Source organism: Talpa occidentalis, unplaced genomic scaffold (assembly GCF_014898055.3).
Source record: "Talpa occidentalis isolate TD23 unplaced genomic scaffold, MPIMG_talOcc4v2.1 talOcc4.12, whole genome shotgun sequence".
In the NCBI taxonomy this organism is placed as follows: domain Eukaryota; kingdom Metazoa; phylum Chordata; class Mammalia; order Eulipotyphla; family Talpidae; genus Talpa; species Talpa occidentalis.
In genome coordinates this window covers 21855404-21880983 of record NW_023601212.1, presented here as the reverse complement: position 1 = coordinate 21880983, position 25580 = coordinate 21855404, and the positions used below count along the sequence as shown (strand labels likewise).

Below are 25580 nucleotides of genomic sequence, written 5' to 3'. Positions count from 1 at the left end.
GTGTGCTTTGTCAGATGTAGGCTGGAGGCATTAGAACAGGAGAGGGGAGACTTTGGGATTGTGACATTCCTGACAGAAAGCAAGTAATTTTCTAAGTTGAAAGTGGATTTGGGAAGCAGAAACTGGATGCCCTCTCTCTTCCCCTTCCCACCCTTGCTTGTAGATTTCTGGGGACACATGCTGTCTCTGCCACGTCCCCCCTCTATTCTCAGTAAGATATGAATTCAATGGCTAAGAGGAGGTGGAGGGAAATTTAGTTGATGTTCATTATTTGCTAGGGGCCAAGTGGAGCTGTTGATATTTTATTATTACACCAGATCTACAAAAAAGGACAATTCTGATTGTGCCTCTGAGGAAACAGAGCTCCGGTGAGTTAATAACTCGCCCATATCACCGAGTTAGTTATTAAGAGATAGAGCAGAGATGAGAACTTGGGGATGGCAGAGTCCATGACTTCCATTAAACCCTCCTCACCGAGAATTGAGTTTAAAAGCTTGTGTTTTCAACAAACCATATTGGCAAGAACCCTGAATCAGGAGGTTTTCTTCTGAGGTAGTGTGTTCAAGCTGTGCTTTAGGTCCTGGCAATACATAAGCTCCGAGTGAACAGGCCGTCCTCACCTGCGAACATGGTTCCAAAGCGCTGAATACATTTCCCTGTAGGAATAATATTGATAGCATGCATGGTGTCTGGCTTCCCGGTCTAGTCTATAAAACCTATTTAGGAAGTACTTGAAGCTAGTACTAAGCATGCCTCAGAACCCAACTACCATGTGGTGGTTTTGGTGAAAAAAAAAAAAATTATTTATGATCCTAGAAACACCATTTCCTCTTATTTATTGTGAAACTGAGGATTATTCCATCTTCAAGCCGCTGATAGTGGTTTCCATGGCCTGGACAAGGATTAGGGACCCTAGCAACATGGATGGCTGAGGGAGCAGGGACCCCAGGATGGGGTATGTGGGTAGCTGAGGTGGGTGAGCTGAGTTCTTGGCTGCATGTCTGAGGTCATATTGCAGCCCTGAGCCAGTCCTCCTTGTTTTCCCTATGCTACAACCTACTGCCCATTCTAGTCTAGCTTCCCCCTCAAGGAGAAGACAACCCTTTTTTCTTGGTCCAAAGCTCCCTATTAGTGTCTCCTTTATTCATGATCCTTTTGCCTCGTATCTTCTTACCCCAGCACGTAGGCCTCCATTTCAGAATCTCTTACTGGGAAACCCAAGTCACCGCAGGCCTTTTGCTTCCAGCCAGGTCTTTCCTTGTTGCCCTATAAAACAGACTACATTTTGCACCTTCTCCTTACTGTTTTCCTCCTTGCAGAAAATCATCTTTACTAAGGAGTTTTTATTACCTAGAGAAATACACCTGTTTCTTCCTGAAAACATTCCATTTTGTGACCTTGTCCCTCATATTCCCCTTACAAACCAGAAGAGCTAATGGAAAAATTTGTTCACAGAGGTGCTAGTGATGGTGAATCTTATCGCAGACAGAGAAACTCAGTAAAGATGAGCCAATGTTTCAGAAGAAAGCTAAGTCATTGCTCTCCTTAGTATTCGTTTTATTGTAGGAGCTGAGGTGAGATTATGGTCAAGAGGAGCTCTTGGGGAGGGGAGAAGAGAGAGACAGAGGGAGATAAGGAAGATGGCAGTGGCAATAGGGCATTTTGCTCGTTCGACCCTCTTCTTGGGAGTGAGAATGCATCTGGGGTGACTCAGCCTAGATGGGGTTGAGATGGGGTATGGGGTCTTTCCTGAGAGTGTGATGACCCAAAGGAGGACCCTTCCTGAGATAAGGAGGTGGAGATGGGCATCTGTGGCAGCAACAGCTTCCAGGAGGAAGAAAGAGACCTCCAGGAAATAGCAGGGGCTCCAGCAAGGAAGTTCCTCAGGACCTTGGTCCACCCGGAGTGGCAGAGACTGTGAACGCACCCACCAGCTCCAAGGCTTAGAGCAAGGGGAATGTCAACCAGAGTACTCCCCAAATTAAAAGGTTACTTGATAAAAATGCTTCCATACCTTAGTGCCGCTTCTTTTCCTATGCTTTTTTCCCTTTTCCAGTTGTAACAGATAGCCTTCAGAATTGCTACGACTAATTTTCACTTGGTTCCTTTGGCTTCTCTCTGAACTGAGCTGGGACTCACTCTCTACCCTTGACAGAATAGGTGGGAATGTGATGCTGGATGAGGCCCCGTCGCTGGGCTGCACCTCCGTCAGCTGCATCAAGGCCTGCTGGTGCTGCTCCATGATCTCGGCCAGCCGCGAATCTGGAGACTCTCTAGCAGGTTGGTCTGAGGTTGAGTGGAATTTCCTGACGGGATAAAAAAAGTTCAGATCTGTTACTACAACCTGGATACGTATAATGATCAGATAAATGGTCCGAAAGTGATTTATGCTAATGTATTTCTTGCTCCCCAGATCAAATGAATGAGCTTGGATTTAACCTTATCATAAATATATTGACTTCTTCAAATTGTCTCCTTTGTTTCTTTAATATATTTTGGAGACCTTTCATTTAGCACATTCAGGATAGAAAAGATACTAATAGGAAATAAATAAAAGTCTTTCCCACTACAAAAGACCTGGGAATGTTGGATTAAATTAAATAAACAGACTTTAAAATACATAGTTGGATTTATGAGCGAGGCAGGGAATCTTCAAAGGTCAGAAATTTAAAAAAGGAACTAAAACTAAGCCGACTTTGGATAAAATGAAGCTATGGATTTCTTTGTGCAGGTTTTGAATCCAAGAGCTTGGGTTTTAACACTTGATGCTGGTACAGGAGAAACAAGATCTTGGCCCTGTATGAGGCAGAGAATCAGAGCTGATATGCCTGTATAAAGGCTGTGACCCTCAAAGAACTACAGTGACACACACACACACACAAAACAGCACAAAACCAAAACACAACAAAAAACCACACCAGAAAGGGGTGGATTTGTGCAAAACTCACTCACTAGCCATGAGAAACAACAAAGCAAGCCTATAAGCCTATCTGTCTTGGTGTAGGTTCTGAATCAGAAAAGTATGCCCCTGAATTACTATGGGACAGTATTTGGGGTTCAGTGTTACGTTATTCACATAATCATGGAAATCCAGCACCAGGAAATTAAACATGATCCTAGAGGAGGGATGCATTTGATTGAATGACATCAAATAATGTCCCTGAAGTGGTTTTTAAAATGACTTTTTTTTCCTGATTATAGAAGTAATATATCAACATTGTAGTAACTGAAGGATTCAAAATATACAACAGAAGAAATGAAAAATAACCCCAATCTCTTGCCACAGATAGTCACTGTCGACATTTGGGCGCATTTTTTTTTCATGTGTCATTTTGTATCTTATTTGTATTTCCTCCTAATCATAATTTATAACGGCTACATGATATTCAATATCATAGTTAATCAAATTTTTAGATTATTGTCATTTTTAAAAATGATATTTTGTGCATATTTTAGGTTATTAGGATAGGCTGTTACAGTGTTGGAGATCATTTGTTTCCCCCCAACATTATTTGCAAACTTCAGAATATACAGATCTCTTTTACTGGGTTTCCTAAATCCCTCCCTTCTGCCAACATCTGGTTTAACCACTGTGGAAAAGTAGATGTAATGGGGAAGAAGAAACGCGTACTATTTTAGGCATAAATCACAGCTAAGGACGTGGTTAGGTGAATGGTTCCCTCTCACCTGACAACCTCCACACCCCCTTCCCATGTTGTCTCTCCTGCTTCATCAGGGTCTCATTTCTTCCCTAGCTAATCACTTGAGAAAAGGGAATTCTTACCATAGTATTTCTAAGTTCTTGTATCTTGTCTCTGCAGGAGTCTGTTTGGGTTGCTTCTTCTGTTGAGTTGGCCCATTAATGTTTATGTTGGAGACAGACTGAGTGTCTTTCTGTCTCAGGGGCACCTGTCTCTTAGAAAGTTCATTAAGGTGATTCAAGTCCATGTTAGAAAGGGTGTCGAGGTAGAGCTGCTGATAGGAAAGTTTCTTCCCTTCTTGGTCTTTGCGTGCTCGTTCTTTATTAACATTCATTGTGTGATAGCCAACAGTGTTTTTGTATAACACCTTGTCAAAAGCCTGCTTTGGTGGAGCAAATATATCGGAGGTTACTTTGGGATCCTGGCTCCTAAGAGGGTTCGACTGATGTACGTCATTGTTTGGGGCATTTGCCATCACAACAGCTTCATGCTTTGCTGAGGTGTCAATGGCTTTATTTTGATTTTGCTGCTGCTGGAGATTGTTATTCTGGTTTCCTTGACTGACTACTGGCTCCTCAGTCACCAAAGACTTGAGGTTTTTGTAATGTTCATACCGTCTTCGAATCTTGTGCTTGGCTCGTCTTCTGGAAGGTTGCTGGCCATTGGATGTTTCAGAAGATTGGCCTCTTAGTCCATTGTTGGATTTTGTGCTTTCCTGTTGAGACCACTGTTCCTGGTAATTCTAAAAAGATATTTTTATTTAATGTAAAATTGAAAGATAAGGCATGCTTCACCAACTTTAAATAAGGCTTTTTCAAACTGGGAGTTGAAACTTCTAATCAGGTTACCATGGGATTGAAAGAAGATCAGAGGACAGAGGGTCCTTTCTGAATTTCCAGCAATTAGGGTGGTTATTGGAATAATTCTTCCTGGCCATTTTAGGTTACACATTTTCTAGACAGAAATAGAGAGCTTAAAATGGGATTTTTATTAAGGAAAAGCCTTGACTTAAAATACTTAAAATGCAGTACTACCACATGGGGAGAAAAGAGTTTTACCTCTAAAGATAAGGAACTTCTTACAAAAAACGTACAAATCTACATCCAAATATGTAAGCTTATTTGAACCACAATGAATATTTAAAAAAAATATTCAGCAGGAAGAACATCAATGATTTGCTTTACTGACTAAGTACAAGTATAGTATGAAATACAATTCAGATGATCAGATCTTCTTACTCATAAAAGTCAGAAGCTAGAAATGACCCCTTCACCAGATGAAACAAATTAGATTTTATTCAGAGGGTTTTAAGAGAGTCTGCCTGTGATAGGACATCTGTGAGACCACAAGGGTTGTTTTGCTTCTGTTCCTTAATATAGCCTGTACTTAGGCAATCAAACATCTGGGGGATATTTCAATTTCAGAACAGTCTTTATGCTTTTCAAAGTCTTATAACAACAAAATGTACTCTTGGTATAATAGATACACTATGTAACTATATTGTGCGAAAGCCATTTAGACATATTTTCCAAGGAATAAAGTACTCATTATTTTGTGAAAAACTAGCCGAGTTAAGAGGTCTTTGGAAAGAATGATTAAATGCTTACTGAAAACAGTAAGGTACCATATGCACCAGTGTATTACCTAATGGGACGTACTTTTCCCCTTTCTGAACACACACAAAAAATCTCTGTGGCCTGCATCTATGAAATGTTAATTGAAAAATGCAAGTTACCTGGGTCATTTGAGAAGAAAAATCTCGACTAAATCACATTTTTGCTTGCTACACAGAACGACCAAATTACTGCTATGAGTTCCACTTATGCTTCACATTTCTGATACAATTGCTAAGATTCATCCTATTCTCAGAATGTTGAGAGGCCTTCTATTGCTAGTGAAATCTCATTATAATGGAAAGATTGACATCGTTAGATTTAAAGCAGTGATATACATGGTATTTTTATATCAGATTTTTTTCATTAATTTTTTTTCCTTAGATCAAATTTTGAAATAAGAATGTATAACTTATGATTTGAAATTTAGAGTATGTTTTCTGTAGAATTTGAGCTTTTGGAGGGATTGGTCAGGTTCTGGTTAGTTCCTCTAAACTTCATTTTCACCTGTGCTGTTCCAAAAAGAAAACCTTCCTGGTCTTTCAATTGAGAAAGGTTCTCCCTCCCATGCAGTATTTTGAGCTGCCTGGGGGAAATGTAGGATGAAGGTTTTGCAAATAGCCCCGAGCGAGCGCATGCTTCTGGTAGTAGAGCCAGAAGAAATGTGTTATTTTATAATCTCATGGGTGTGTTCATGAAACAGTCTCATTGGTGTGTTCACTAGGGTCAAAAAGACCCCCTTGGTTACCATCTATGCATCAGTTCATACTGATTATGACATTCTTTCCAACATTTGTTCAGACTTTTAAATGACCAAGAACTCTTTTCCTGCTGTTGTCAATTGTCCTTTTCTCTCTCCACTCTCCTATCCCCACCAAAAAGGGAAAAATTTATCAAGATAGCCCCCCTGGGATACCAGGCCCGAAATCTTGGGTTACCACTTGGTTTTAATCACATTACACCTTTGCTGCTGACAGTTCGCTTGCAAGAGAACTCTTCACAGGGTGCTTTGTCAATAGGGCCAAGAGCTCATCATTTTATGAAACTTCAATTGTCTCAAGTGTTAAATCTGCTATTCACATACACGTAAGTGCCCAGAGATGCCATTTCACTTCCAAGAAAGGAAGACATTTAGGGGCTTGATGTGATTTCTCTCACCTTCCAAGCAGCCTACTTGAGATCTGTGGGTTTACTGAAGATTTATTACCCCACAATTGAGGCATAAGGTGTCACTCTTTAGGTGGCAAGACCCGAGTCCCCTGAAGTTAATATACAAAGCCATTCTCAGGCTATTTAATCTCCATCAGCACTGAAATCCTCTATTTCATCCCACTCTCACTGGGGTTCTTTTGTTACCCACACTTGCAATCAGTCCGTACTACATGCACTCAGAATAACTGCTTAATGGTGGTGGCTTTCCCGGCACATGCAGAGCGGGGCCCTTTGGCTAAAGGAGCGCTCCTCTCGGGAATCCTGATGCCTAATGCTGGGTTGATAATTTCTTAGTAAGACCTGTTCTTAGTTATTAATGTTCCTTCATACTGTGCCGTCCGAGGGAAGTTTGCCCCCAACCCCGTGAAAGGCAGCGCCCGGCTGTTTCTCTTTTACCACAATTCTGTTTCTGCAGCAAGAGCAAAGGGGAAAACCAGCGCTTCGGAGGCAACCAGAAACTTCATCTGCTGTAAAACAAAAGCCATTCTTGATTTTCGTTTCTTGACCAACCCCAGAGTCCTGAGGGTCGTGCCTGGGCTCCAAGACCAGCTCTAATGTGAAGTTTCTCTTGTGTTAACAATAAAGTGGTACCTTGAGCTTGGATTATAACTTTCATCTGATTATATTCAGCAAATTTGCAACATGCATATTAAGTGGCTTTCATTTTTCAGCATCAGCAAGGAAGCAGTGTATGCTGCAATGAGTTAAAGAAGCCTAGATTTATTGATAGGGTTGGAGCTAAAATCAAATTAACTGTTTGGTAAGGTGGGAGGATTCCTTAGGGTGTGATGACAGCGCGTTGACATTAATTAGTCAAAAATCATACATACTTTTCACTCTGCCATTCTTTTTCCTTGCCTGGAAATCAAGAGTTATTTTAGAGTGGCAAGAAAGAAGACATCCTATTTCATCTTTGTGAAGGCTTGCTTAATGGTGGAACTTTCTATTTTGTCTATTGAGGGTCTTCTGCTAGTGGGCTGTGCTGCTCGACCTGGCCAGCAGGGGTCAATATTGCATCCAGTACCGGGTGCACAATGGTGATGGGATTTGGAAAACCTGTGAAAAGTCAACAGGAGAGCACAGAATGATTCAGGACATAGGTGGAGAGGTTAAGTGAAGAGGGATTTCTTGGCCTGAAGTAAAGATCTCAGGTGCGTAGAAGACTCTTACATAGAAAATGAAGATGACCATCAATTGTCAATATTTTACAAGTGAAAACACAAAGACTTAAATTATCTGGGAGACTTTCTCCCCTGCATATATTCTCTTTCATTGTCCCCTGTCTAGTTTCTTTTTCTTTTTAGCATGTAAATGTGTCTGGTCTTGCCCATTTAAAAAAAAAAAAATCCCTCGGCTAATCTCAGTCTCTTGTTAAACTCTGTCTCTGTTTTCTTAAATGTTATTTCTTTAATCAAAAGAGTTGAATAGATTCAGCTAAGAAAATAAAGACACATAAGGCTCAAGTCAAAGCCAGATAGGATGTCCTCTCTTGCTCTTTCCTCTCTCTTGGAGGTTGATTTCTTCCCAGGGCTACATTCTGGCTCATCTTCCTCCATCTCTTTCCTTGTGTTAAACCTCTTGACCTTATTTTTCTTTGTCATCATTATTATTATCAGCGCTCTCATCAGTGGATAATTATAAACTCTATCTCTTAATACACAGCCAAGCATCTTGAAAGTATAGACTGCACAGCTTTTCATTTCTCCATCTTTCATCCTGACCTCTGCACCTGCCACATGCCCTTGTATTCACCATCCCCTGATATGCCTCTGCTCAGGACACCGGTAACGTTGCTAAATCCCATGGGCATCTTTTCCTCAACCTCTTATTTTTTTTTTTTTGTTCTTAGTTTACTTATTTTAAAATTGTATTTCTTTTTATTGCACTAATATTGATGTATAAAACCTCATATGATTCAGAGGTATCGTTTCACCCTTCAAAATTATGCTTAACAGAAAAGTTGTAGAAGTAGCGCAGAGAATTCTCAGATACCTTATCAATTCCCCAGCTTTTAACATTTTGCCACATGTCATCACTCTTGCTGTCTCTGTATATACAGGTAGACACACAAATAGATATATTTTTCATTTATATTGCTTGCATTAATATAAGTTATATAAATATTACAAAAATAATATATTTTTTTCTGACTCATTTGAGATTTGCATATGAGTCATGTATATCACCTCCCTTTTGTGGCTCATTTTTACTTATTTGCAGTTTGCTACTGTTCACTGATGCCTCTTTCTTAAAAGCTTGTTCTTCAGGGTCCCCCCACTCTATTTTTTCCCTGGTTAACTGTTTTACTAGTAACCACTGATGTTTACTGGTTAAGGATCTCTCTCTCTGGCAATTCCTTCTTAGTCTTCACCTTCTGCTCTCTGCCTCTCTGACTTCCCTTAACATTCCTCCATTCTCTCCAGGGCTCTGTTCTTGACCCTCCTCTCTTCTCTATAACCTGTAATTCCAGGGGGCATGGTGGCAATTCCCACAGCCTCAACATACCAGTGAATTCTTAACTGAGTTCCATGTTCAGATCAAATGCCTCTTCCCCACTGGCACCTCCAGACTCAGCATCAAACCCACCCCTGACCTCAAGTCCTCCCTGCCAGCCCCAGGGCCCAGGCCCTCCTTTCATCCCTCTGCAGACTGATGCCACTAATCAGACACCTAGAAACCATTCTGCTTCTCTCTCCCCTATTCTCCATGTCTTTAAGCAACTTTTTAGCTTGTTAATTGCACTTCCTGACCCTCTCTAGGCAGGGGCAGAGGGGGGTCTGAGGCTGTCCTGACCAGAAAGAAGTTTAATCCAGTTGGTGGAGGAAGACACTGCCACTATGCTGAAAAGTGAACTAGTTGTAGGTGGAATGTGACGGAGCAAAGGCTGCCACTTTGCGGCCATGTTCTCTCATCCTCTTGGGTGGAAACCACAGCAAAGGTCACCTGACTGTCTAATCTTATTTCCTTCTAATCTATTTTTCAGACCAGGGCCAGCATGAACTTTCTAGCATGCAAACCAGATTATGTCATTAGCCTGCTCAAATTTGCCAGTGCTTGAAAAGCCTTTCATGGTCCTGTGCTGCGCCCACCCCACCTCTCTTCTCCCTCACACTTCTTGGTCAGTTACTGGCCCATGGTTGATACTGGAGTACTGTATTCTCTCAAACTTTCAGGTCTTTGCCCTCGTTTTTCTGCTGGGCAGATTTTGATTCATCCTTCTAGGGTCACTTGAATGCTGTCTCTCTCTGTCTTTTCCTGTCTTTTTAGGACCGAATTAATGCTTTCTTTAATACCACTGCATTTTGTACCTATTGCTTTGTAATGGTTATTGCTTTGTAATGGTTACATCACTGTCTTCCTACTAAAGTTTTGAGCCCCTTGAGGGTAGGGAACTTTTTTTTTTTTTTAAAAGATTTAATTATTTATTTATACAAGCACTGGGTACAGTCAGAAGCGCAGGAGGGTAAGAGAATTCACCAGAGCCAGAGCGGGGATCAGAGCAGGCAGAAGGACCGAAGTACACTGCTGAGGGGAGCAGCGAGTGGCAGGAGAGGTCTGCGCGCCATGTGGTACCCTCCTCCGGTGGCCGGGGAGCAGACAGCCGGGGATGGAACCAGCGCTGCAGAGGCTGTGGGCAGCCTCGCAACCCAGCGCTCAACCACTGCGCCACTGGGGAGGCCCAGAGGGTAGGGAACTTTTAAAAAGTTTTTTTCATTCACTTTTATTTTTTTTTTTGCAGAGGTTTTTTTTTTTTTTAATTTATTTACAGCCATGGCTTTTGGCCTGGCATCTAATTCCCAGTACCTGGACTATAATAAAAATACTCAGTAGTAAATATTTTTGTATGAATTATTTTGATCCCTTATTAGAGTCATCCATTATTAGGGTAGGTTTATCGAGGGATATTTATCTTCTCTGAAAGTCATCCTGCAAGAATACAATTTCAAATGTAATCTATTTTCACTTGCAGACTGATGACATGACATTTAAAGGTCTCTTCAACCAACTAGAAAATACTTACTGGGCATCAACCCTGGGCAAAGCCGTGTTAGGTGATATGGGAAAAGTGCCATGTTAAGTGTTCCAGGTGCTTATGGTGTACAAAAGTTGGTACAAAAGCAGCTCATAAGACAAGGCCAAATATGCTGAGCCTTGAGGGAATGTTCTGAACTGCTGGTACAGTGGGAGCGAAGAGAGGTCCTGAGCATGGGGTCTGGGGAAGGCTGGGAAAGCTGTGCAGGAGAGAGGACAGAGAGAAGGCATCAGATCTGGATAGTTGAAGGGAGAAAGAGGCAACCTGGAGTGTTTGTGTATAAGTGTCTACCCCGTGTGTCTGAGGCAGTGGGCAGTGAGTGGATCTTTTCTGAATAAAGAAAGGAAACCATTGCTTGTCTACTCTGTTGCTGTGATTTTAGGACTAACAATCTTTAGATGTTTTGATCTCTGTCTGTGGAACAGGTTATAAACAGATGAGTTCTAGTCTACACAGAGAATAAGCAGCATTCTTTTGTCTTCTGATTTTCTTCCAAAGTTTTTTTTTTTTTTTTCTTTTTTGGCTGCTTCTGTCTAGGGCCATGCCATGCATCAAGGACTGTGATTTGACCTTGATTATTTTATTATTGCCTAAGAATCCTATAATTTTCCTTGGTGACAGGAATACTATAATTTTCCTTATGATAGCTCTAAGCTATAAAAATTGTGTATACTTCAAATGTGTTTTGTAAAATAGTTTAACAAGAAATAGAAGGTCCTAGAACCATAGCATTTTGTAGTTGGCATAGACCTTGTAGGTTCATTTTGACCAGCCCTTGATTTACTAAAGAAGAAACTGAAGACTTGGGGAAAGTTTGCCCAAAGTTATTCAGCAAGTAAATGGTTGGTGAAGGCCCAGAAATTAATGTCTTTGGATCCAGCCTGTTGTCTACAATACACAGTGAGCCTTAAGGCATTTCCTTTGTCCTCTCCATCTTACTGGCCAACCTCCCCAGACTCACTATCAGGTACTCAGCCCTGGTGTCATAACCTGTCCTCTGGCCCCATTTCTGTTCCTATCCTCTCAACTTGTGGGTGTGGCCTCTCGAGCATTAGACCTGATTTCTGGAGACCTAGTGCACTCCAGCTTTTATTTCTGCTTTTACAATTCTGAGAGTGGTCTGGGGAGGGAAGATGATGATTTGAGTGCTCCCTCTTTTCCAACTTCTCTGAAAATGGAGTGAACTTTATTGTTTTACTACTGTTACCACTGTATATAATTTTTTAAATTTTATATATTTTTACATCATTTTTCATTTTTGCACAATGTATGCATTTTCCTCTTGTTTATAGTCCCTATATTATTCCCACCCCCTGTCTTGATCCTACTCCCCGCTACCCCATATGTATATAATTTTAAATGATAGTGTCCATAGGCTTCAGTGATTTCCAAGGGCTCATCCCTTCTTAAGCAGGGATAAAACGTGGCCCAAGAGTGACCAGCTCCACATAAATCCATACACTGGCTCAAGCAGAAATCAGCTGCTCATGCTTTGCCTGATTTTTCTGGGAAAAGCAGTCAATGGGAATAGTTTCACAAGAATCTGCCCTGAAACCACCTTATGATGTCAAAGTAGCACACCTTTCTGTGTCAGAAAAGGATGTTTTTATGCTCAGTGCTCATTAGTAGACTTTCCTATTCTGTGAAGGATGATTCTGTGGGATATCCATTATTGGGCACATGTACCCCATCACCTAGACATACAATGGAACTGCTAACTCCAAAAGGAAACAGACTTCAGAGAAGCATAGAATTGGCCAATGTTTTGTATCTGTGATTTTTTTCGGCCCCCCTGTGTTTTCTCCATGCTCTTCTTCTGTGAGGGCTTTTAACTCTGTATGTTTAAAGAGTGATAGGATGAGTTTCCTCCCTGAAACAGAACCTTTGGAAAAACAGAGTTGGCTGAGCAAGCATTGGCTTATCTGGGCAGAAGCCAGGCCAACCCATAGGGAGGTAGGCATAAGAATAGACCCTTAAGTGATAAGAAGTCAGTCACGAACATTACTTGTATTCAGCAGTAACCCTTGAAACACACTTAAAATGCAATCTAGCAGGTAACCTTTAGCTGTTGGGCTCTTTGATGCCATTTGTCTTCGGGATCGATGGCAGCATTTTCCATCTCTTTGGCATTCTGAAAGGACGTCTTGTCACTTACTCTGACCATGTAGGAGATCTAAGAGGGTAAAACATATATAGCATGTTAACTGTATTCATTTTAGTCTTAGAGGCTTGAGGCTCAGTCTGTGTGCTGCAGAAAGAAGTCCTGCAGGGCTACGTTTTACTTTCAGTTCATTTTAAGGATTCATCTCCATCCTCGGGGACCTGGATGGTTCCCAAGGAAAATAGAATAAACAATGTGTTTTTTGGAGGCATGATGTGAGAACTTGTGCTTTTAGGTGAAATGAATAATTACTTTCAATGCTTCATTCATATTCATGGAGATATGATTTTAGAACAGTTATTTGAACTGCATGCTACAACTACTGTTTGAATATGTCAAATGAAATATGAATATAATGATGTAATGCTATACTCGATGATAACAATAATAGAAATATTTAATACACATTGGATGCTCATGGGGTGCTAGTAGCTGTTCTAAGCACTTCTTCTACATCATTTAATCCTCATAACTATCTTATCAAAGATACACTATTATTATTTGTTTATTGCAAATGAGAAAAGGGAGGAACAGAGAGGTTAGGTAACTTGTCCAGAATTGACCAGCAGCTAGTAAGCAAAGGAGCTAGATAGTCCAACGCCAGCACCTGCACACTGAACAGTTTTGTTAAATGAATTTACTTCTTAGAATATCATCTTTGACTTGCAGAATTTGTAGTTTTGGCACTCAGTGAATTTGAATGATGATGGTTTTCAACTTCAGTTAGATAGTACAATAGTCTAGGAAGCTTTTTTTAAAAATAATAATGCCCTGAAGCTCTTGGGGGTGGCAAGATATCAAAAGTTCCCCACCTGGGTCTAATCTGCAGCCAGCTTTTGGAATCCCTGATGAAAGCAGCTACATGGGAATTAGGTCCCCAACTAATTGAGGAGTCTTTGTTGCCTCTATTGCTTTCCTGTTTTAAATCAAGAAATGAAGTAGTCTCACTGCTGTGTGGAATCCTAACCATCCTATAGCATTTCAGAAAACAACTTAAAGTCATACCTTATCTATGATGGAATAGATCCTGCAGGTAATTGAGTTTAACTGCCAGCACTTCTATCCCTGGTGCGTGTTCACCCCCTGGTTGCCTAGACACATGTCCCGTCTCCTGGCAGGAGGGGTCTGTTTGTCAGTGTTAGTACAGCTTTTAAAGATCAATGACCAGGGAAGAGAAAAGGAATATGGTGAGGGGCCTCCCCAGTGGTGCAATGGTTGAGCGCTGGGTTGCGAACCTGCCCGCAGCCTCCGCAGCACTGGTTCGATTCCCTGCTGCTGGGCGAGGGTCCCATATGGTGCGCAGACCTCTCCTGCCACCTGCTGCTCCCCTCAGCAGTGTACTTCGTCAGTCTGCCTGTTCTGTTCTCTGCTCTGGTGAATTCTCTCATCCTCCCGCGCTTCTGACTGTACCCAGTGCTTGTATAAATAAATAATAAATAAATCTTTAAAAAAAAAAAGGAATATGGTGATCTACAAAGACTCCCTTTCTCTGGAAAACCTGGTCTTTTCAATCCCCCATGGGGTAAAATGTTAGATCTCTTAATCTCTTTCATGGGTGATGAACCTATTCTTCCATCAGTGAGCAACTTTTCTTCTAAGAGTAGTGGTATGTCATCTTGCCATTTCTGTCCCTCTGCCCTCTGAAATAGACTCTCTCTCTCTCAGACTAAGCCCTTCTCTCTCTCAGACTAAGACTGTTAGAAGTTGCTGAGGATCTTTCCTAAGATTTCTCTTAGGTATAGACCTCTCTCAAGGTTTAGCTGCCCTTCCTGCTAGAGCAGGTTACTTGGTTTGGGGTCATTTGGCCACTTTGCTTTATCACCTACACTTGCTGCTCTGCCTCTCTAAACTGATGTAATTAATTTTTAAATTTAGATTCAGGCCTTCATACTTGTTTTGCCAAATGCCCATGGGTGGGCTCGATCTTTTGGGAATTAAGTGTAACACTGGATAAAACAGAGGATTGAGATTGTGTCCTGTTGCATTCAAATTCTCCCTCTGGTACTTGCTTTTACATCATACTGATGTGAACTAGTATTCAATATGAAAAGAAGCCGAAATATTTGCTGAAAGCAAGCACTTGGCAGTGACGAGAACCTCATTCCTTACCATTCCATGTGGCTTCTCTGGTAAAGACATGTTCCTTGATTTGGGGTGTAACCCTTTCTCGACCTCAACTCCCATCTGTGCTCATATACAGTGGCTATCCTCACATACAAAGGGTAAACAAATAGGCTATTTGGAAGTTTCAATACCTGAAGTTTGATCTGAAAGTGGGAAAAAATGAAAATAAAACTTTCTAATGCATGAATCTTCACTGCTAATATAAGGAACAAACAGTGCTATTTAAATCCTGAGATTTTTCTGTTTATAAAGGGTCATAATCACAGGTTTGGGTGACTCCCTACTGCACCAATGGAGAGGCTCCACACCACCATGAAATGGCTTCACTTGTGCAGAAATGGGAAATCTAGAACTGTAAATGCTGCTGTTCAAACACTTCTGTGCTTTCAACTCCTACCTTTCCCAGTTCTGGCTCAGGAAGCACTAGTGATTATAAAAATACTAGCTTTTACAACTTTTTTCATTATTGTCAAGATTTCAGTCCCCTATTGTCACAAATGAGAAAGGAGTATAGCTCATTGAAAAGAAAAATCAACTTTGTCCTGGAGGAGAAATGAAGGTCACGAGAGCAAAAATAATCTAAAGAGCCCTCTAAGCTGGCCAGCAAATAATCCTTTTCAAACTGCAAACAGGCAGTGTCTGGAACTTGGGAGAAGGTGAATTTGGCTTATTCCTAGATCTGCTCTTAGGATGTCTGATTCCCTGGCTTTTTGTAAAGGCCATTTTGTTTAGTTAATTCAGGCTTTCAATTTTTCGATTGTTCCATTTACAATTGTTTGATTGACAATAATGGGATCCCTTAGGTAGCTCTGGGAAAAAGTTTACAAATTTAAAATGCATCGTCCTGTGCTTCCTTCCCCAGAGAATGTTGGATGTATGTGATTTCTAGCCACAGGCTGTTTTGGTGGAACTCAGTGCCTGAATCACCCCAGAGAGAGTCTCTGAGCAAGTAAAGCATACTTCTACATTATCTCTTTGAAAGTGGAATGGGACACAACCTCTGCCAGCTATTTTTTTTTTTTTGTGAACCATTCTATTAATACCAATCAAATCGAGAAAATGATCAAATGAAATTGCATTTTGAGCATCATAAGCTGTGTAATGTCTATTCTGTTAAATTGGGGCCTATAATTGCTTCTCTACTGAAAAGATACAACAAAGACAGCAATCATGGCATGTCATTATCCCAGACTAGAAAACCGGCCTTTGCAGGGAGGACTTCAAAGGCTTGTGGTTCTCGAATTGCATTTGGCTGCTATTGTTGAAGCACAGGCAATCTTGATTAGGTGTTTACACTGAGGTAAGGCGCAGAGCAGAGAGCCTGAGTGCCTGGGTCTAGAGCCATTAAAAAATTGTACATTATGTTCCTTGCTTTGAAGTGAGGGTTTGTAGGTAGGAAAGCAACTCAGATTGAGTATAGCTGAGCTAGATTGGGCTGCTACTTCGCTCTCAGAGAAACTCATCAGGTTCTTAGAGATTCAGCATCATGAAAAAAGTCGATGCCTTTGCCACGGACTCTATGTGAATCTGGGCGTCCTGTACAGACACACACACCAAAGCAGATAAGCAGCATGTTAAGTTCTCCAGCCCCTGGGGGGTTTGCTCCTTTTTATTCTTGATACTGTTTTTTATTACATCCTATCTAGTGTGTAGATATTGTGGGGGACCCCATGTTAATTCCTTAGTTTCCTTGGTATTCTCATTCCTGGATGGTAGTGATGACTAGCATGTAGCTGAATTAAAATAAACCACAGAGTCTGGTGTATGTTTAATGTCACGTTTTCTTACTGTCGTCCCAGCACCTCTGCTGTGTAATCTGTCTTTTCGGGGGCATATTTCTTTGTTACCTTGGCTAATGAGGGATCAGCAGTACTAGTTCCCTGTCCTGGTGCTGAGACATTTTGCTCCGTGTGGGTTTGTGCCGGCTGACGTCGGCACGACAGCCTGTCCTTCCCCATGGCCGGCATGGAGGTGGAGACGTGACAATACAGTTGGCCTTTGCCGGCGTCAGCTTGGCTAGCCCAGCTGTTTTAATTCTCTAGTGATTTGTATTAATTATCCTGCTATTTAGAGACAAACACAGGACTGATATATTTTGGTCCTGCCATTGGCCATTTTCTCCATTCCTTTGGGACATTTCAGAATGCATTTAGTGTATATGAGCTTTGTAAGAATTTGATGACATTGAATCCTTGAGCTATGTTATTTTCTTCCTTAAAGATTTAAAAAAAATTATTTATGCATACAAGAACTGGGATGTAGGCCAGAAGTGTGGTGGGTGGGAGGATTCACAAGAGAGAGAGTAGGGAGCAGAACAGGTGGATGTACTGAAATACACTGCTCAGGGGAGCAGCAGGTGAGAGAGGAGAGGTCTGCTGTGCCATGTGGGTTAGTTCCCTGGATAGGGATCGAACTCATGCTGCAGTGGCTGGTGATAGCTTGATAGCACTGAGACTTTAACCCCTGTGCCATCAGGGAGGCCCGAGCTATGTTGTTTTTATATCCATTATCCACATAAGTTACTCAAGTTTATAAAGCACTCCAGCATTTATGTGTCAGTCACATGCTTAAAAAACCTCCCATGCTTTTCCACTGTCATTAAACTTCAGAGGTTTATAAGGGCCTGTGTCTGCTACTCTTCAGCCTTAGCTCCATGTTCTCTTTATACTATACTTTTCAGTTCTACTGGTATGATAGATACACTGTTACTGCTGGAAACTCCTCTTTACCTCACTTTTTCTAATCACTCTCACTGACTGTTCTAGCTTCAGCTGAAATATCACTTCCTCCAGGAAGCCTTCCTGATACCCCAGAGGAGTTAACAGTGGATGCTCCTGAGCATGTGGACTTGGTACTCTCTATTTTCCCTTAGTAACAGGTTTTGCCCTGGTGACTATGTGTGTGTGTGTGTTTCCCTTCTAGACTATAAGTCTCACGAAGGCAGGAGGGGGTACCAATTCTGTGCGGGGCTCTGGTGCTGCACAGCTCCAGGACACTGCCTGTCTGATCTGTGGTGTGCCTGGCACATGCGTACTCATCAAATATCACAGAGTGAAAAAGATCCTTCTACATTGCTCACTGAGCTCCCCATCTGCACGAATACATGTAATCTGTTGATCTGGTTAGAGTTGTGGTTTACATTGAAACCAGGCAGTCAACTGTCAACAAAATAAGGGGGAAATTAGATTATTCCATTTTTTTCCCTCTCTCCTTGGGTCTCCACCGACCTTCAAACCTTTCCATTTGCTGTTTGTTCCCTTTTCCAGAGATGCTTTACCCCCAAATATTTGCAGAGAGGTGAGGGCTCTCTTGCTTCCTTCCTGATCTATTTAAAATTGTAATTTCCTCTCCCCACACCACTCCCTGTCCCTCTGCCCTGCTTCATGGCTCTCCTCAGCACTCACATCACCCACTAATACACGACTTTATCTATTTTGTCTTTGTCCATCTCCTGCTAATAGAAAGCTAGTCCCACGAGGGCTCAGGTTTTGTTTTGTTTTGCTCAGTGATGTATTCCAAGTACCTAGGACAATGCCTGACACATAATAAACTCTTAATAAATATATGCAAATGAATGAAGCAATTAGCTGTTTTCAAGAATGTGAAAGAGATTTTAGAAATGTCTCGTATAACCTAAATGAATGTTGATTAGCCAGCAACCTGAAGTCTCCTCAAGCAACTCAGCTTATGTGAGTGTGGCCTCTGGAAGGTCACTATTTAGTGTTCAATCACTAGCAGCCCTCCACCACTCACATCATTTAGAGGAAAGGCCTAACTCTAGCACAACGGCCCTGAAACTTGAGCTTGTATCACAATCACTGGAGGCTGTTAAGACTGGGGTTGCTGATGCAAGAGGCCTGGGATGGGGACCAAGAATGTGCTTTTCCAGTGAGCTCCTGGATGATCCTGCTGGTGTGGTGACCATATTCTGAGAGTCCTGGCTTTCAAATGACATGCCAGGGCCTCCAGGAAAGGTAGCTGCTGATTCCTCTGGCATAAAGCCCCACATCCCTACTCTCGCAACTAATCACATCCAATGTGGCAGCATCCACCTCCTCCTTAGCTGACACATAGGGTTAAGTAGCATCTCCCAGTTCTGTCTTCAGCCAGCCTAACTCCTGTCCGCAGCTGACTGCTCATGGCAGGTGGACAGCTCCCTAGTCTGCCTTGTTCTGTCTCCACCAGTTGAGTTGCGTGTTTCCAAAGAGTCTGATACATCTGTTCCCAAAAGCAAATTTCTATTTTACTTGTGAAAATTATGAGATCCACTTAAAAAATTAGATCATTTGGAGAAATCCAAGCATGAATGGGCTTTGTTATTTTCATGTAAATTCAGTTACAATTTAGAACGATTCAATAAAAACGAATGGCGAAATAACAAGTATGTGTGAGGAAGCACTGTGAATTAGGCAAACTAGAGAAATTAGGCAAACAAATCTAGACAGATGATGTTCTTAGCTCACTTCCAACGGCGTTTCATGTTTTCACTTTGCTTTCAAGAAACCCAAAGTGGAACTCATCGATCTCTCAAACTAATGGGGGGAAGACAGTGCCATCGCCAATCAATAGACTACACAGGGACAGAAAAGGCCTTCGCCCCTCGCTTGATAAAAGATTAGTGAATTCATGCATATTTACATGCATATTTATATACTTTAAGTGAAAATCAAATATTCCAAGTCCTTATTTCTCATTGGCTTTAAGCAATTTATTTGATTAACTGGCTAAGTACCAGTTCCTAATAGAAAGTATAGAGGGGTGCCTGCAGGCTTTACCTGACTTTATAAAGTCCTTCCAGGCCTTTATACCATTGCACAGACTCCCTTGCTGTCCACCTCCATCTGTTACCTGCTACTTTTTAAAGAATCAGTTCAATGATCACCTCTTCTGTGAAGCCTCTCGAACATCCTTTGACACACAGGAACACTTCTTCCTCTGGGTCCCTTTGGGACTAGGCATGTCTAGTTTAGCATCTGTCACTTGGTGCTGACCACTTACAAGTCTATTTCTCTCTAAACCAGAGGCTCCCAAAGGGCAGATGCACTGACAATAGCATAAAGTGCTCACGGACTCATAACAGTCTGGCATTTAATAAAGGGGCAATGAATGGTCCCATGGTCACAGCTCCTGACTGATACAGATAGTGCTGTGGAGCCTTGTAGGATGGAGCACAGAATTAATCAGGGTGGGATCAGCCCTTTCACCCATATGGCCTGAGTTCCATCCCTGGCAAGGGAGCTGGCCCACGTGGTGCAGCAGACCTCTCCTGCTTCACCTGCTGCTCCCCTCAGCAGTGTATTTCAGTAAATCCATCTGTTCTGCTCTCTTCTCTGTCTCTGGTAATTCCTCTCACCATTCCCTGCTCCCTGACTTCTGGCCTACACCCCAGTTCTTCTATAAATAAATAAATCTTTTTTTTAAAGATTTATCAGGTATACCAGATATACCAGGCATGAGTTTGAAAGCTGTCCTTTGAAATGAGTATGTTGAAATTCTGATTTACAAAAGGGCTTGCTCTAGTTACAAAACAACTTTTCAGGAATCCCTCGATAATGTTGATTTGATGAAGTATCATCTATAGATCGTACAAATCGGTAGTTAAGCAACTAAGTGCTGAGTAGTGCATACAGGAAAGGTGCCCTAAGAAATGTCTTGCATGGAAAAAACCATGAAGTTCAATTTAAATTCTGCTGTCATAAGTAAGTGCTCTTACTTAAGTTGTGGTTACACAGGGCAAAATGAAAAAAAAAAATCTAAGAATCAATGCACATTCACAGAGTACTTACTCTATAGGATGATTTTACAAGTACACTATGAAAGGTGGAGCTCAAAAACACCAGCAAGCTAGAGTAATTCAATAAAAAAAAAAGAATTCTATATGTAATTAGAAAAAGATCATGATTTAAATATAGGTGAAATTTAATTCTTAGACAACTAAAAGTTTCATTAAATTCAAAACCGTGGAAAAGGAGAGCAATAGGTCAGAAATTAATCTTATCCATTAGGAGACTAAATTTGAATCAAATGTTCAATAATAAATACAGTATAATATGTAGAGCAACATAATTACATAAAGCTTTCACATGCAGTATTGCAGTTGGTCATGCTAGTCATACTGGGTCTGCGGTAGAAGGCAAATGTGTAACCTCCCTCTGACTGGGAAGAACAAAGCTCTTTAAGATTTTGTCATTTGTCAAAGGTAACGGATGACTCTAATAATAATGGGGCTCAATCAGATCTTTTAGTGTCAAATTCCAGTATTGAAGTCAGCAGCACAGACTCTAGTTAGTCTTTTGTCTTTTTTCATTTTGAAATTAAACACATTCTGGACCAAAGCAGTGTATTAAAGATGATATCCCTTCACCATGTGGTCAGATAGTGTTTAGTCCATACTGGGCTCCCAGAATTCTGTGAGGAGTCAGACAAGGCTCCTTCAGAGCTAAGACAGGGGGAGACACACTCACATAAGAAAATGTATGACTGTGTGAGCTATGGTGGGTGCTTGGCGTGAGGGAGGGTGGCCATTCAGAGAGTCTTCAGAAAGACATAGGCCAGAGTTGAATCTCAGAAAGAGGGTAAGGTTTTTTCCAAACAAATAAGGCAGGGGAGAGAGGCCTGTCAGCATGAACAGGGGCCCTGGAGGAAATGCTGGGAGTCTGGGAGCTATGAGTTCCAGATGTAGCTGGAGATTAGGATGCGAGGGGTGGGGGTGTTGCAAAGGGCCTTGTCTCACATCAACTCAGAGTTTTATGTTGACTTGACAGGGACTTGAACAGCAATGTAATGGCAAGAAGCGGTTGATCAATAGGATCAGATTTGAATCCAAGAACCCTTGGGAAGGCAATAGAGAAGATTAACTGGAAAGAGTTGTGATATAACATTGAACTTCCAAACCAAAGTATCAAATATGTGATCCCAAGATTATTCCTACCTTCCTTATCACCAAGTATAAATATTTGAAACAATGTCCGAGATCAAATGCAAATTTAAAGAAACATGGCTGAGTTGGATACCAGATTGTAGGGTCAGGTCAGTGTTGGGCTGATTGGGGACCCTCAAGAGGTAGCACGGTGGTTGTGATGTTACCCCCTTTTGTGGACAGTGTTGAGGAGTCATACCATAGAATGGCCTACTACAGCACACAGAGGCTATTCTTTTGACTACATTTTGTTCTTATTCTACCTGAAGTCATAGCCCTTTCATTTTGAGCCACTGTTGCCTAAAAGAAGAAAGAAAAAGCTGTTTAGAAGGACACAATCCCAGCATGGATTCTTTTCTTTCCTATGGCTTAAGGAATACCAGTGGTAATAATAATTACCATTATGTGTCTGGCACGTGTCAGGAGCTTTGTATAAATTCTTCCAATAGCCTTTAAGGCATAAGCTGACCCCCTATTATAGATGAAGAAGATAAAGTTTAATGAGTCACTTGCTCAAATATCTATACAGTAAGCGGTACCACCTCGCAGTGGAGAGCCAGGGTTTAATCCAGGTTTGTCTGACTCTTATACCAGTGTTTTGTTTTGATTTTTTTTCTTTTACTGTATCATGTTGCTTCCATGAGAGGGTACCGTTCCCAAGGTGGGGGCAAACCAAAACTCTGCCCCCAAATCTTGCATAGTTTTCTCCTTCTGAGCCACTTCCATCTCAACTTGAAAGGCAGCTCCTCAGATTCCTCCCCTAAGCATCTAGTGACAGCCCCACCTGCTTACTTTATTAAAGTTTATTCAGACTCCTTTGAGGGCTTATCAGTATTTACAGTTATTTTGTTACATGTTTCATGCCTGCGATACATATGAGGACTGTAAGCTCCCTCGCAGCATCTGCAGCATGGGTTCAATTCCCTGCCGGCCAGGGATATACCCACATGGCGCGGCAGATCTCTCCTGTCTCGCCCGCTGCTCCCCTCACCAGTGTATTTTGGTCAGGCCCGTCTGCCTGTTCTGCTCCCCGCCTCTGTCTCTGGTGAATCCTCTCACCCTTCTGCGCCTCTGACCTGTACCCCAGTTCTTGTATAAAAATAAGTAAATCTTTGAAAAAAAAAAAAAGATTAGGCTCTGCATGTCTTACTGTTACACCCCTACACAGAGAAGAGTATCTAGCACGTAGCTGGTGCTCAGTGTTTGCTGACTGACTTTCCCTCTCATTGACAGCTACAAAGGGGTGTTGATTCTCAGAATGAATGGTAGATTCTAGATAGGATTTTCTATAGAATTCAACAATATAGGTGATTGAAATCACCTTTTCATGGTCTCATTGCTAAGCATCTGTCATTTCTTTCCAGGACATTACAAGGAAAGAACAGAATAGTATGTATAAAGCACTTACTGCTCTTGTCTGAGCCCATACTAAATTTCACTCTCATCAGTCTTCAAAGTTACATTAGAATAAGATAGAAAGGTAGCTCATTTTCCAAGATACAATTTCCTTTAATGGTAGATCATAAATTGACTCAAATTCTAATGAGTTTCAGACAAATACTTGTGGCTACTGAACAAATCATGAATATAAGCAAGCACTGAATATTCACCAGCAAAGTTATTGGCTGACCGTGATACTTAGGTGCCCTCTAGCGTGTGTGAGTTTTCACATCAATTCCTTGCTTCACACATCATGTGATTAAGATCCGTGATGGACTCGGAGGTAATTTTTCCAAGATAGACAATGATCTGTCTGATCAACAGATATATGAGAAATGGCAAAAAGGTTGTGCAGCAATTCAGAAATCAGTAGTTCTACTCTGAGCCATTACTTAGAAGCATAACATGCATTTTGGTGACTGAGAACCAGGGGTGTGCATTTACAAAGGTTTTGACAAAATGTTGTATATTATAAATTCATAGACATGGTTCCAAAATAAGAGATATGAAGTGCAAAGTAAAAAATTGAGCTCCCATCATGTGTCCCCTCCACCCATTATAAACCATCTATGTAGTCTTCCAGTTTTTTATGCATACCTACTAACAAGTGATTTTTTAATTTATATTATGTATATTTTTATTCCTCCCCACTTTTTAATACTGGGTATATATTGTGCTACATCTTTTATTTCTCTCTTAATCCTGATTAAAATTTTCCATAACAGTTTATGAAGAACATTCTCATTTTTTGGTTAACAGCTCTAGTATAGTCTATGTGGATATAGCAGTTTGTTTACATACTCTCCATATGATGGACATTTGGATAGTTTCTAATCTTTTGATATTACAAAGAAATGAATGATCCTATACAGGAGTTATTCTGCACACACATAAGTAGGACAAATCCCTAGCTATTTTGAAGATTGTAAATAAATATAAAGCATAGTTTCTGCCTATAAGGGAACATGTAATTGGTCTTGGCAGAAAAGACCTGTATACATTTCATATATAATAATTCGAAAGGAACATATTACTTTATGCTGCTGACTGTAATCCAATAAAACAAGTTACATATATCATTCTATCCCTGTTAGATCAAGCTAATTTCGCTCCTTTTTAACAGAATAGGAGTAAGATGAGGGAAATGCATGTCAGAAAATGAAAAAACAATTTTGAGTACAATAACTAATCATCCCTTAGACATTTGATCCTGCAGAATCTGTGGACAAGGTCAATGGCCACTTTAAAGAATAATTCTCCAGCTTAAAGACTGAGCAAACCTAAAATACTTTAAAGTTTCCTCCTTGGCATAATGAAAATTAGGCTAAGCAATTTCTGACATTTGTCTCTTCCCAATATTGTTTAGTAAATTAAATTATAACTACTAAGAAAAATTAGCATTTAAGAAATCAGCAATTAGAGAGTTTATAATAAAGCTCTTTCCCCTTTTATTACTAGAAATATAACTATTTCTTTTGGCCTTATTATTTGTTTCTAGATCAGCTTCTATTGAGAACATATTTAAAAGTAATGAAAAAATATTACTCTAGCATGGAAGAAATTAGTACCTAGAAACATTTTTACACACATCGGACTGTTGGGCTTTATATTTTTAAATGAGCAGTCAAGCAAAATTCAAAATTTCACATAAGTTTTATGAAACAAAGAAGTGCAGTAACACCCAAAGTTAGTAAAAAATGTCAAAAATGCTTTAAACTAGCTATTTGTTTTGATAATTCAGCCAAATATACTACACCCATTCCTTTGTTTTGTTATTAGTTACAAAGGCAAGGATGTGACATTATTTTTTTTTAAGATTTATTTTCATTTATGCATGCAAGAACTGGGGTGTAGGCCAGAGGTGCAGAGGGAGGGGTGAGAGATAGCGTGGGGAGCAACAGGCAGATCTACTGAAATACACTGCTGAGGGGAGCTGTGGGGGAGACAGGAGATGTCTACTGAGCCATATGGTTTAGCACCCTGGCCGGAGTTCAAATTCATGCCGCAGTGGCTGGCGATAGCTTGATAGCACTGAGACTAACACTTGCGTCACCAGGGAGGCCATAATTCTTTAAGACCAGAATGAGAGATGCTGAATCAAGAGGAAAAATCACAAGAGTTCATCATACCTCATCTTTCTTATATCATCAGAAAGTCTTTTGAGTTTGTTTAGGTTAAAGTACTTTACAGATTTCCCCACCATCTGAAAATACAGTGTTATGTGGTGTGATTTGGCAGGTTTTTTTTGGAAGGGGTACACTCTTAATATTCATTTATGTGGAATAATTTTCAGGGTTCCCACATTCCAAAATAACCTATCAAATGATACCAAATAGTGACACTTCACTTGTAGATACCAAGGGAAACCTGTAATACC

General features: G+C 40.9%; 1 protein-coding gene across 6 annotated transcripts in view; it reads right to left on the bottom strand.

The window, feature by feature from the left end:
* Nucleotides 1-25580, bottom strand: part of JHY (junctional cadherin complex regulator) — a 58408-nt gene that overhangs the window by 9706 nt on the left and 23122 nt on the right. For 5 of the 6 annotated variants that reach the window (XM_037505472.2, XM_037505475.2, XM_037505471.2 and 2 more), the window contains 3 exons: nucleotides 12619-12732; nucleotides 3785-4443; nucleotides 2015-2306 (listed from right to left, as the gene is read on the bottom strand). In XM_037505472.2, coding sequence (XP_037361369.1) covers nucleotides 2015-2306; nucleotides 3785-4443; nucleotides 12619-12732 — 1065 coding nt within the window. The remainder of the gene's footprint in view (nucleotides 1-2014; nucleotides 2307-3784; nucleotides 4444-12618; nucleotides 12733-25580) is intronic. The other variant, XM_037505476.2, reaches the window with a different exon arrangement.